Source organism: Aythya marila (genome assembly GCF_965140915.1).
Source record: "Aythya marila genome assembly, chromosome: 8".
NCBI classification, from domain to species: Eukaryota; Metazoa; Chordata; class Aves; order Anseriformes; family Anatidae; genus Aythya; species Aythya marila.
In genome coordinates this window covers 16324982-16339023 of record NC_139049.1, presented here as the reverse complement: position 1 = coordinate 16339023, position 14042 = coordinate 16324982, and the positions used below count along the sequence as shown (strand labels likewise).

The 14042-nt window shown below is 41.4% G+C and overlaps 1 protein-coding gene across 3 annotated transcripts in view; it reads left to right on the top strand.

Moving 5' to 3' along the window:
- RGL1 (ral guanine nucleotide dissociation stimulator like 1) overlaps window positions 1–14042 on the top strand; it is a 76599-nt gene that overhangs the window by 18274 nt on the left and 44283 nt on the right. For 2 of the 3 annotated variants that reach the window (XM_082766634.1, XM_082766633.1), the window contains exon 3: window positions 9494–9702. In XM_082766634.1, coding sequence (XP_082622760.1) covers window positions 9494–9702 — 209 coding nt within the window. The remainder of the gene's footprint in view (window positions 1–9493; window positions 9703–14042) is intronic. The other variant, XM_082766635.1, reaches the window with a different exon arrangement.

Below are 14042 nucleotides of genomic sequence, written 5' to 3'. Positions count from 1 at the left end.
TTGATGTTGGTGGTGATGTACTTGGGCTGACTCTGTAGCAACATTAAGTGGCGTCAAAATGCAGTTGTACTGGAAATAATACTGTGCTGCCTAGCCTTGTGCCAAAGTAGTCAGGGGTCATAAAACACTAAAATAGGGAAGTGGGGACCTGGGAGGGGACACGGCTTTGACAGTGCACTTATGCGGTAGAGCACAGGCACTGAGCTGGACAAGACCAGGAGCCAAGTTTGTGGAGACAGAGTTATGTGCACAGACTGGAAGGGCACACGAAGCTCTCAATCTCAAGGCAGGCTATCAGCTATTTACGGGCTTGGAAGATGATGTTAGCAGCAGTACCTTTTTTATATATATATATATATATATATATATATATATATATATAAAAGGAAGTGTGTTGGTGTGGGTGGTATGGGGAAAAAGATCCAATGGTGTAGGCCTTTTAAATCTAGATTAGTTTAAACTAGCAGAAAGTATTTTGTGTAGAGGCCATGTTGTTGTGGCATGTCACTGAATAATGCAACCTGACTTCTAGTTTATGCAGCCTGCCACATACAAAATTCTTAATATTTGCATACGAAAGAAGTCCTGGAAGAACCAAAAGGGACTTTAGCTTTTAACTCGGAAATTCAGCCTAAGCTGCTAGACTTGTTAAATTAAAGGTGGGTTATTATCTGTGCATGGTTGTTAGAAATGCTCTTAGAGTTGGGAAGTCGACATAGTGGTTGTGGGATTATTCTGGGTTGTGCCTGCGTGCACAAAAGGAGGGGTCTGGGGTGCCTGCGAGCACAGTGGGAGGGGTCCTGGGTTCCTGGGTGGGACGTTTTAACACTATATAAGATACTGTCACGCAGCAATAGATTGGCTTACGGCACAGAACGCTGGTCGTTGTGTCCGTTTGTCCCGGGGCTTTCGGTCGGGTTTTCCTACAGTGGTTCGTAACCATTTATGCAACACTTTTGCAGTTGGACTAGATGAGCTTTGAAATGACATTTCAGAGTTTATTTAGCTCCTCTGTAGGAGATTTACCCACTAAGAAATGACTGTCCTTGCCACATGCTGCAACTGTATCTGACCTGACAGCTTATAATGTATATCGGTGTGTCATGTAGTTTGATAGAAGCATTGCAATTTTTTTTACAGTGTTCTTTTTTCAAAGTGTTTGTCCATACCTGGGTTTGTACTGGTCTGCTTGCTGTGCCCTTAGTTGCCGGCTTGGGACGGTGTTCTGCAATCGCTCTGTAACAGTGCAAGGGTTACGGCCTTACAAAGGTCTCTTTGATTAAGCACTTGGGTGTCTCAGCCCTACATTAAGATCCAGACCGACTGGCATTGCATGGCACTGACAGGAGATTCCTCCAAAGCCAGGAAAATGGCCGAGGAGCTACTGGGGAGTAGTTTTCCTTACAGTAGGAGTCAGTTTGCTCTCAAGGAAACCTTACGAAGAAGTGAGCTGGAATTGAGTTGAGCTGAGCTGAGCGTATGGGTCTGTCACATTTTCAGTTGTTCCTAGCTTCTGCCATCTACTCACTGCAACAGCGTGAGGTGGGATTGGTGGTCTGCTACACCGGTTGTGTGGCCTCTGCATAGAAATGATACTGCTTAGCTCCACAGAGTGTGCCACCCACGGGCTTCAAAATACGTCCCAGAGCAGGTCAGTGTTGATGAGCCTGTCTGTGGCTGGAAGCACTGCAGCGTCTGGCAGGTACCAGCACCCTTGAAGTGGAAGGCACGGTGTCCCTGGCACTGCAATCTGTAGTCAGGATTATTGGAAGCCATTTCCGAGTCAGAGCCAGGTGAAGTATCTGAGTTGGCTGCCACCTCTTGTACTTTTTTTTCCCTGCTCAACATCCCTTCCTTTCTCTTTTATGCACACTGGTAAGCAACTCAGCCTGGCATCTGTAAGCAGGCTTTGGCACCTACGGACTTCCAGGACAGGTTGGGAGCAGTGCGCGTGGAGAGGGAAGGGGAGGAAGAGGAGTGAAGACAGGGGATGTTAGCAGAAAAAATACTTACTGCTCCTGGGGCGCAGGTGAACTGCCCCAGCTGCCTGTTTCCCTCTCTCATGGACTCCCTATAACCCATGCCTGTGAAAACTTTTATTAGTTCTGACAGTTTTACACAAGTCCAAAGACTGTGCAGAGTTTTTCCTTTGTGGATACACTATGTAGCATTTCCTTCATCTACAGAAGTAAAAATATTTTACAGAATGGCCCAAGTTTACTGCCAAAATGAGGAATAAATCCTATTTCCTCACCTTCGTTCTGGTGCCCTATTCACTTAGCCATCCGTTATTTCTAGTATTTATTGCTCAGTTCGGTGACTGGATGTTTTGGTGTTCCTATGCACTGAGGAGAGGAGGATGACAGATTTTATAGAAGTAATGCTCCTCATAATATGGGACAGATTTGTTTGTTGGGTTAGAAAAATATTTCTAGCAAATGTCACTTGATGACAGCTACATCTCAAACAGTATGAAACGCACGTGACTAAGAGTGCTTACCTGACTTACTGGTTTCTTTTTCTTGGTTTCCTATTTTAAAGTAGGAACTTATCAACTTCTATGTCCAATCAAAACCATCACAAGGAATACTTGTGCATTCTAACATATTTTGAGAGAACCTGACTGTGGCGAACTGCAGGTCTGTGAAATGTGTCAAAAGAAGGAAAAATAAATAAAAATAAAGAGTTGAACTAGTCTGATATGTCAGGTTCATTTAACTCAATGAAGACAGATATGAGGGTGGGAGGGCTTGTCTTGATTTTGTTAAAAGGCTTGGCAAGGTGGCTGAGAGCCAGAATGAGAAGGAGTTTTGTGAGTGTAGGAAGCAGTGAGAAGGTGAGTGTGTAAAGCATACAAGATAGCTGGAGATGAGGATTGGGATTCTACGCTATTGGGCCAATTTTTAAACTCTTTAAAAAGCATGTGTACTATGTAGTGAACCTGTCAGAGGACTTGATTCTCACTGAATAATGAAGCCACATTCCTTTGTGTAAGCACCTCTAAGAAGTGGACCAAATCGAGAGGAGGAATTTATATCTTCCCTTGGCAGAGATTTTTTTTATGCTGTTGTTGGACAATACCATTTTAATATAGATCTCTTTGAAGATTCAACTGCTTTATGGGCTCGCTTAAATTCCTTTATATGCATGCAGCAAGAGGTGATACGTAAATTAGGTTTCTGTACTTTTGCTTTGATTTATTTAGAGCTAGTTCTGCATCATTCTTGATAACCAAATGAGTCTAAATTTGCATAACTTCAGAAGGTGTGAGAAGCACTGCTCACTGCCTTGGTATGCACGTCGTTTATTATTTTCCCCTGAGTGGCTTTAAGTAGCCGCAAGGTGCTTGAGTGAAAGGGTTCTAACTGAGCAACAGCATTTGTGTAAGGCTTTTTTTTTTTTTTTTAACCTCTGAATATGACCCACAGCTTTTGTTACTGTTTGCCAGATCTTCAGACAGATACGTGCCAGACTCTGAGCTTTAAGGATATGAGAAAATGAGAATGCCTTTTGAACAATGATCATGGAATTAATTGGTCCTGGAAACTTGGGTTTGCTGCCAAGAAAGGTTATTTATGTGGTAAGAAAGGAAGGGAAAAGGGTGGAGCTTTGGAAATCCAGGAATACCCCTAGCTGTCAGATCATCGGAAAGAGCTCGAAATTATTTTGGCTTCTGAGTTTGATGCAGTCAACACACACAATTCTGATTTTCAGCAGCATCTAGAATGAGGAAATGGGAGTTAGCAAAGGGAGGGAGCTCTGCATTCATTTTATTTCCAACTGTGCAGCTTGGTAAAAGCAGCCACTCTTGCAAAGGAAAGCACCGTGCTGCCTGGAGCCTGCAGGCTGCAGGAGATCCTACCTCTGGCCTCCCCACTCCTGCATAACCAGCCGTGGTTTCCTAGAGTGGAAATTCAGCTTCAGATTCAGAGTCTTATCTCATGTGAGCTATTTTCCAGGCTGATGGTTCTGCAGTGCAGAGGCCAAGGGCAAAGAGGACAGTGGTGGGATGCAAGGCTCCTACATGCTGCCTGACCCACAGAATTGGTCGCAGGAGGAAGCACAGATGTTACGCCCAGGGACCTATCCTGACAGTGTGTGAAGCCTCGGGCCTCATTTGATAACCTTAGTCCAGTCACTGATCTTTGTAATGCACACTGCTACGTGGTATTGTTAATGCAAAAATACCATTTTTCATAGTTTTTTTTAATGATCATGTGGTCTGGACAGGGGCAGTAAGCATAATGTGTGCAGGTTTGAGTCAGTTCAGCATGATTGTCAGCTGCTGTGGATTTTATCTCAATGCACACGTGGGAGAGTCTGGCTTCCTTCCTTTTCAGGGGAGCAGCTTCCATTAAAGTTCATTAGCACCAAATAAGTTCAAATAAGTTGTTAATATCTTTGAAGTTGTCTTTTATGAAAATACTTGGCCAAAGTGAACAGAAGTTCTACATAGCATCTTGAAGCCTTATTGCTGCTTAATTTCTATGGGACTTTTTGGCCAAGGAATATGGTTGTTCTTCAAACAACTCTGTTTTAGCTGAGTAATGTGTGATTGCCCGTTAAACGAAGGATGCCTCAGTATTTTCTGCTGTCAGACTGGTGCTATGGATGATTGTAGTTCTGGAACTTCTGAAGCTTAATCATTCCATGATTTAAAAAAAAAAATAAGGATGAGTATGGATATTATAGGCTTAGGCTGTGTGTAAGAAGCATTATCAAAAAAATTAAGGTTCAAATTACAAAAAGCATTTTATTCCTCCTTTCAGAAGGTTTCAGAAGATTTATATTTAGGCAAACACTGAAATGAAAGAGTCATTCTTTAGATTAGAGACTTATTTTTGCCTAACATACAAATAACTGCAGTTATTTGTCCAGTGTAGGGTGTCTGTCCAGTAAGTTAATAATACTAACTAGGATGGAAAACTACCCATCTGGAAAAGCTGTACGCTTCATACAAAGTCGAAGGCATATAAAAATCTAACTGTCAAAATCAATAAAAATGGAATTTAGGAGGCAGTAGTTAGTTATGTGCTCTTGAAAATCATTTTTGCAGAATTTTTAAATAAAACAAGTCTTTAGTAAAGTGGTAATGTTTTAAATGACTAAACCTCTAGTATTTGGTATCTGATGTATTTACTGTTCATGTCATTTGTTTTCTTTGGTATTTTTTTAGTCTGCTTAATGAAAAGGGATTACATTGATTTCATTCCATGATTCTCACTTTCAGAATCGTAGCAGACAACACTTGAGTTGAAAAAACCTGCAGATTGTGAGTTTTGGATAAAACAGATTTGTTTCCAATGACACTTCTGAGACCATGACTAGCAGTCTCTATGTCTATTTGGGCCACAGCTTATTTTTGCACTGTTCAGATTTTTAACTGTTCTTTACCTTGTTGTTCCTATTGACAGGAAATTTTATTAATTGAGGAGTTGGAGGAATTTAATTTATAATTCCATTGGAGATTAACAGCATCTGTACCTCTGACACATGAGGCTGCGGCACCAAGAGCTGCATTTTGTCTGTTAAGCTGAATGAAATACCTGGTGACTTTGGAGTGTGGGGAGGTGTTGCTTTATTTTTCTGCCCCCGGTAGACAAAATGGCAAGGAATTGGTGTATCACAGTCAGTCCTTGCAAAGGAGGCCTGACGGGAAAGACAGGCATTTGGAAAGGCTGCTCCCAGTGTGTCACTGCGTTCAGGAAGGGCCCTTGTTTGTACACACCTGGTTGTGAGCCGTGTTGATTACAGGATGTCACAACCTCCGACCTGCTTACTCAAGCCCTGTATTGGGGCCTGCAACAGAGAGACCACATCTGTTGGCTGTTAAGATGCTGTGCATCTCTTCCTCATCCTGCAACTCTGTGTGCAGCTGCCCTGCACCTTCACAAAGCCTTGGTGAGTAGGACTGAGGGCGGGTTCAGGAGCCAGCCTGAAGGGGCAAGGGCAGGGCTGGAACTGTGGCCAGCTTGGAACCAAGAGGCAGCTCCTTCAGCACCAGGCCTCTGCAGCTGCCTTTGGAGGACCATTTTAGCCTAAAGTGGCTTTCAGTTTGTGCAGAGCTCTCCTGTTTGAGCAGGAACTGTAAGCACGCGTTATGTTTCCTGCCCTACAGCTGTAGGACAGTGCCCTTAGCAGAGAGCTTCAAAGCCCTCTGAAGGCACAGTGCTGCAGAGGGTCAGTGGAAGTCTTGCAGTGATGCTAGGTCAGTACCCACACAGTCTGAAGAATGAGGAGGTGAAAGGACATACCTTAGTTCAACCTCTCTGTGCTTGCTCTTGAAAGATGTCCTCTATGTGGTGGGAAGTTATCTGCTCATCAGCTACTCTTGCAGATTATTGAGGCTGTAATTCTTTGCCTGAAAAGTCAAAGTGAGACAATTTAAATATATATGTGGCATTTTATATTTGTTTGTTGATTTTCAGCCAAGAAAACTTGCTGAATCTGTGAGATGTTGGGGTCTAGGACCTGTGTTAGGCTGCTGGATGTGTTGTTGATGGAGACAAAAGGAAGGAGAGGGAAACAGAGCAAACCTTCTGGTGGCTTCAAGTGGTACCACATCACAGTGATCACTGTTTGCCACTGTCAAAACTTGCAAAGGGCTTTAGGAAAATCTTTTAATAGCAATAGTTATAGTATGCCTCTGAGCAGGCAGTCAGTGCAAAAGCAAACACAAAAACTCTTGCCTTCGGGTAGCCTGCTTATGTCAGTGAAGAGATGGCCTCTTGATTAAATCCAGACTGAGCAGTTTCCTGTTAGCATGCTAGCTCAGCCCACAATGTCTTATTCTGAAAGTCTGCCAAGTCCTTTTTCCTTTTAAACTTACAGGCAAGCTTACTAAAGTAATACGAATACAAACAATCCCTAAAAGCGTCTTAAAATGATTTCTAGCAGTTTTGTGTCTTGCTGACAAACTTAGTTTTAGATTTTTAGGATTTGGAGGGTGTTTTGTTGTTTTGTGTGTGTGTGTATATATATATGTAAAAGAAATAACAAGCTTCTCCTAACATGATGTCTTGGGAAAGTTGCAGTGTTGCAATTAAAGGAGAATTTAAAGGAGCATGTATCAATCTTGGAAGCAGATCCTGTCCTTGCTTGAAACACATTCGCATCAGTGAACAAGAGGGGAGGAGGAGACTGCCTTCGTTCAGCCTGTCATGGAGTGGGGAAATCTGCTGGGTGAAAGACTAATGCCTAAGTGCTGTGGTGCAGGCTTTCTTCTGTGCTTTCAGCTGTGCTTCTTCTGTGCTTCTCTGCTTTCTTCAGCAGAGCTTTAGCCTCATTAAGGATGTCTATTGCCAAAGAGAAGAAGGGTTATCTATGATAATCAGTTGAAAAGCAATGGAAGTTAGTGCTATTAATGTGAAATAGACAGGCTATCCATACCTAATTACTCCTTTTTGTTTTGCCAGTATACCAATCCAGAGTCGTTAGCACCTGTATGTCATTAATGTGGTATCCTCAAGTTTTTAGTCTAGTACCAAGGTGTTGTTCTAACAGTTAGCCTCATTTCTAACTCTTCCCTTATTAGATAATTTCTGAAGCACAATCTCTGGTCAAAATGGCCTTGTGCCTGGACCTCATATTTAGTCTGGGAGGCAATTCTTCAGGGTGAATTTGAGACGTGTTGTCAAAGAGTCACACAGAAACACAAAATATGGCTTAAATTGTTACTTGTGGGAATATACGGCATTGATCAGTCTGCTCCCATTTGAACACGGACTCAATATTCAGAACCCAGAAGAGCTGTTAAATTGTAAAATGTTACTGTGAAGCTTCTCTGGGAAATCTGGCATGGTGATATGCCACGTCAGGATGCAGAAGGAGCTGTTACCTAGGTAAGGAAGGCTGTGATTCAGAAAAGTATCATCACAGCAGTCCTGGCTGAAAGCATGCACTCACAGCAAGTATGAGAAGGAAATCTGCAGAGCAATCATGCTATGCTGAAAGTGGGTTGAACTCTTTGGTTTTTGTTCTGAGACTGAAGGAGAACTGATGACACAAAGACTAAGCTTGGCTCTTGTCTGTTCTTGCCAAGTAAAAGGTTGTGTTGTAGTATTTTTCAACTGACATAATAAATCTAACCTAAACAGATTTAAGAATAGGTTTTCACAATCTTAAAATATTTCATGATTATATGATTTTTCCTTTTTTATACTCCTGTTAATCCTAGATACGTATGTATTTGCTTTGAACACAACGTTTTCTGAGCTCAGAAATGTGAACGAGTTCATGTACAAAAATCATGGTGATGTCTGGGGATCTTTTACAGGGTTTTTCTTTTTGTTTGTGATTGCAAACCCTCAGGTAGGATGAGGCCATCTTTCTCTAAAGAGAAACAGCTTTTTTTGTTCCAGTGTTGGTGCTGTGTGATTACAGTGATTAAGCAGTCATTATGCATGTAATTGCGATCAAGGTAGCAGAGCAGGTGCGTCACAGCATGCTCTCAAGCTGGGGACAGTTTGGTTCCTGTTAAATAACAGAAGTAGAAGGGAGGCTGTACTGTTCCTGATGCTGCCTCTGTAAGGCTCAGGGCTTACAGATCAGTGGTCTTGTTGCACATTCCTTCCCACAGGTAGCTTATTCAACCAGTAAAGAGAAATTTCACATTAGATTGCTCTTGGTTTTTTGTTTGTTTGTTTTGTTTGGTTGTATAATTTATAATCCTGCTTTTAAGACTTTTTGTCACAGATAAGTATTTAAACTAGTCACAAACATAATTTTTTGAATTGTTCTCTAAGTAGGAATTTTAAGGGTGTGTTTCTTGTTCTTTCAGACGTGAAGCAGGCTGTAAGCAGTAAAAGTAAATGCTGACTTAAAATAAATAAATAAAAAATCCACCCACCCCCTGCAACAAGCAACCAAACCAAAAAGCCCAAACATGTGATTAGTTGACAAGTACTGTGACAAACAAGAACTGTAGGAGATAACTGAAGTGTTATAATGGCATGTTTGCAAGATGTCTTTGATACTTTCTTTGCTGTCGTGAAAGGCTTTGTGTCTGAATGTGCTCATGACCTTAGGTTTTGTATAAGCCCCAAACTGGTATTTGCAGCAAAGGAATCACAAGTTCTGACGCTGGTTTAACTGTGGTCAGTTTTAGTGCTTATTCAGAAGTTAAGTGAGACTGTGAATCACCACTATTGTTTCCTCTAGCAATATTAATTTCTTTGTGGGATAATGAACTTTCTTTTACATAATATATATGGTGGGATCACAAGATAACTTGATAGCTGTCAAAATATTAAATATGCTGTAAATATTTCTCTGTCAATCAACTTACTAAATAACCTCTGTTATTTGATACAGTGTTTGGTGAGCCCAAATCTACAAAATACAGTAACTAAATCTACAAAAAATAGTAACTAAGATGGGTTACCAAATAACTGTTCCTGTGAAAAGATGAAACAATCTGTTTTAGTGTGATGACTATGTGAGGGATTTGGCTTCTGTCTGATTTTTGTGTTTTGTCTTCGCTTTAACTTTGTAGGTTGAAGGGGACCAGTTACCTCCAGGACATACTGTCAGCCAGTACGAAACATGTAAGATCAGGACAATAAAAGCTGGAACTTTGGAGAAACTTGTGGAGAACCTTCTGACAGCTTTTGGGGATAATGATTTTACCTACATCAGTATCTTTCTCTCAACATACAGGGGCTTTGCTTCTACTAAGGAAGTACTAGAGCTTCTCCTTGACAGGTAAGAGCCAGTGGATGGTGGAATCTGAGCTGTCATTTATGTGACAGGGAGACATTGTCAGAAATTTCTTCCATTATTTTCATTGGACATGAACTGAATAACCCAATGCACAGATGTCAAGAATACTGCAAGATTCAGAATTCCACTGTAGATATAAAATGTGTAAATGTATGCTGCTTATATTCTAATTCTCATCAAAGCCTAGTAGGAAAATATTCCCATGTCAGGAAAATGTGCCATGTCTGGCTGCTAGGGAACCAAACTGGGACCAGCACCAGAAAGTTAACCTAGATTTACCACCCCCCACCCCCCAAAAAAAAAAAAAAAGTGGGCTGCAAAGTCATACCTAGCATAGATTGCTATGTTTTGTTGAGCACTAGTGTTTTCATAAATAACTCTAATTTTTTTGAGGGCTACTGATTTGAAACAGGGATTGTACAAATGTAGGCAAAAATGCACCATTCACTTCTGCTACTTTAGATGAACATGCAGTCATAATGTTTTGGAACTCCTTGTTCCAAAAAGGAACTCCTTGATGCCTCGATAGCTTTTATGACAAGGCTGTTAAATCGCGTCTGCTACATGTGTATAAAAGCTTAGAACATTTAGTGTTATTCTTCTCACCTGAAATTGTAATTGAGATGTGGCTAGGTCAGGGGTGATTTTTTTTTTTATTTTTATTTTTTGAAAGTATCATATTTAGTTCATTTTCAAAACTGAATGATGCACAGAAACAGTTATTTTGACATATAGCAGTTGGAGAACTGGCATTAGAGCTCCTAGGTTTTAATTCTCTCTCTCCCACTAGGCAGATAAGGAACAAAGCATGGATAAGTTGTGCTTTTCCTTTATGTCTGAAAAGGAGCATAATACCACTTGTTTCGTAGGAATGTTATATAGCTCAATTAATAATGTTATTGAAGTGCCTAACTGCCAGGCCTGCTGCGATTGTAATAATAACTGTGTTTGCTCAAATGCAGCAACTTCACAGCCAGGTGAGAAGTCAGATGAGGAAAGAGAAGCCATCCGTGGAAGGCTAACTGTACAGTTAGATTCACTACAGTCAGCTTTACTTCTCAGTCCATACAAATCGTGTTGTAGAACATAAAAGGCAACAAAAATTGATTATGCATATATGCAGAAATAAAGAGATGCTGAGGGATTCCTTCTTTTGAATGTGTAATTCTTTCTATGCCCTCAGTTTTGGATTTTATGTTTTGGACATACACATCTTTTGAAGAATAGCGTGTGAAAGGCACTGAGGTTGTGCAATTCCAGTAACATTAAAGCAGAGCTGGACAGCTGAATGACAATGTGTCATGAGAATCTCTTACTCCATAAGAATGTTAATTACCAAGGAGTCTCAGATTTGTCAGAGAAACCAATAGCTGTATGCATCTACATTGTCACTTTCAACCAGTAATGTTTCCTATATAATTTAAGTGAATTATTTTTTAAAGATATGTTTTTGACAGAAGATACTTTTTAAAATTTTGAATAAATAAAATAATAGCCTTTGCAATTATGCATTGCCCAAAATGGCTATTTTAAATACCATTCCCCTAACGATGCTTTTTTTTTCTCTGTGTTGGTGGATTGTCATACAGCTCTTTTGGGGTTCTTACGTATTGATTGATACGCATCTGGGGAAATTTTCTTTCTGTAATCAGTGAGAATTTGCAAGCAGTTTATATACTGTGAATTAGTCAGCAAAGGTGGCTTTAAACCCGAAGATGAACACTTATCTTTTCAATTAAAGTCTCTTGTGTAAAACTCAATTAACTTATTTTGTTTTAGAAGTGTGTTCATATATCATGTTCAAGTGCTCAGAAAGCATCTTTGTATGTGCTTTTTGCCATCCAGTTCAACAGAGGTGTGTTTTTTTTTTTTTTTAGTGATTTTCTTACTTCTCTGTGAGGTATTTTGGTAAGGCAAATAAATATCCCACCTGAGACTGTGACTTCATTTTCCAAATCACTCTACAAACACGCCTAAAAGTGTTTGCAACAGCCCTGCCCTGAAGCCCCTCTGCTGTCAAAAGATTATAGAGACAAAGAGGGAGAGGAGTAGACTGTCAGGCAGATGTTTAGGAGCATACTGAGGCAAAGAGGGAAGAAGGGTTGTACCCCACATGACAGTTTTGGAGTTTGAGCTTGGTTATTCTGGATATTTTTCACTCTGTTCTGGAGGCAGCAGCCTGTTACACAAAGAGCAGTACAAGTATGGTTCTTACTTACTTGGCATAAATTATAAAAGGCCCCAAGTATCAGACAAGCAAATTCGGAATCTTTCATCAAGTCAGTTAAGCTGGATGACCACCGAAGTGATGGATTCAGGGAAACGTTCTTGGTCTGCGAAGCCCTTGCACACGACTAGGAAAGGGGTCTCACAGGTGCTGGCCCTGCTCAGTGTGCTGCTTGGCAGAGGACTTGGTGTGGGTAGCTCTATTACGGGACAGGTGGTTGTTTCGTGCACAAGTGTTGTTTCTCTGCTGGAGGCCTGACCCTGCTGGGGTCGGTGGGCATTCTGGGTGGCTCTGCCAAAGGCCAAGCTGCTGGAGAGCTGGGCTAAGGGGTCGGTGTTGGGTCCATCCTCTGGAATATCCTTATTAATGACTTGGATGAGGGAATTGAGTGCACCCTCAGTAAGTTTGCAGACAACACCAAGTTGTGGGGAAGTATCAATCTGGCAGAGGGTAGGAAGGCCCTGCAGAGGGACCTGGCTTGTATTGGGAATAGTGCGGCCAGCAGGAGCAGGGAGGTGATCGTCCCCTTCTGCTCAGCTCTGGTGAGGCTGCACCTCGAGTGCTGTGTTCAGGTTTGGGCCCTTCACTACAAGAAGGACATCGAGGCCCTGGAATGTGTCCAGAGAAGGACCTGGAGCACAAGTCCTGTGAGGAGCAGCTGAGGGAACTGGGGTTGTTTAGTCTGGGGAAGTGGAGGCTCAGGGGAGACCTCATTGCTCTCAACAAGTACCTGAAAGGAAGCTGTGGGGAGCTGGGGGTCGGCCTCTTCTCGCAGTTATCTAGTGATAGGACTAGATGGAATGGCCTCAAGTTGTGCCAGGGGAGGTTCAGGTTGGAGATGAGGAGACATTTCTTTTCAGAAAGAGCAGTCAGGCGCTGGGACGGGTTGCCCAGGGAGGTGGTGGAGTCACCGTCCCTGGGGGTGTTTAAGGAAGGGTGGGTGATAGTGGTAGGAGGATGACTGGACCAAATGATCTTGGAGGTCTTTTACAACCTGAACGATTTTGTGATTCCAAGGCACGGGAAGTGGCTATCAGCCGTGGTGCCTCTCCTCGAGCTTCTCTGCCTTTGATGTTTAATAGGAAGCATCACTCTCCAGAACTGTTGATTCAGCCCTTCAAAGAATACTGAAATAATTAAATAATCTCTCTGTAATTGAGGATTAAAGAATTTTAAATTTGGGATTGGGGACAAAAGGGGGGCACTGAAACAACAGTCCATCCTACAGTCAGTTAGTCTTGTTATGCTTTTGGTTGTTTTGTGGTATTTCATCACTAGCCATTGAAATGTTCAAAATCTGCTAGGCTGCACTGCTGTAAGGATGATGAAAAAGTCTTTTGGGAATCCTGCTTTTGTACTGACATTAGTAAGTCCTCTAGATAAATGGCTCTGTTTTCTTTCTATTTTTTCCCCTAGAGAAAAGGATCATAGCAAACTAAAAATAGGAATGTACTAAATTAGTAAAACACCGAAGCCATAAAATCAGATACTCAAATATCAGGAATTTGAGCAAGAAAAGAAGTCAAGATCGTTATGAAGTTCATGCATCATGTGCTTTAGTTTCTACTTCTATGTAGTTTTTTTGGTTTTGTTCTTAAATGTAGGCATTAATGATAGGGTTTTAAAAGCAGCCTGAAGAAAGTACTTACTCATTCTCTGAGAATCACTGGTCATGAGACACCTAAACTCTTTGGGCTCCTGTGAAATGTAGTGAAGGTAGCTGTAAATTGTGTAGTTGGTGCAATTTAGCTCAGTTAACTCTGTGATTAAGTTCTTAATATTTTCATATCTGGGCATTACATCTGTAATGTTACAGTTAGATTGCAGCACAAAAGAAGTGGCATGTGTAACTTAAGAGCCTTTCTTTCATGTTCTCAGGCAGGCATCAGAGGAGCAAGAAAACCAGCACTGGTTAGGAAAGAAGTTGAGCAGACAGGACTAACTTCGTCAACAGAATTCTTAGCTTTGAAATCTGTGCATGGCTATTCTGTATTGGATGTAATTTGGGTGTTCAAGCAGAGAAACAGGAAAATAGGAGACTGCTTCTAAATACGAGGCTTCACTATTCATAGCCTTCTTGGCTGTTGATTGAAAG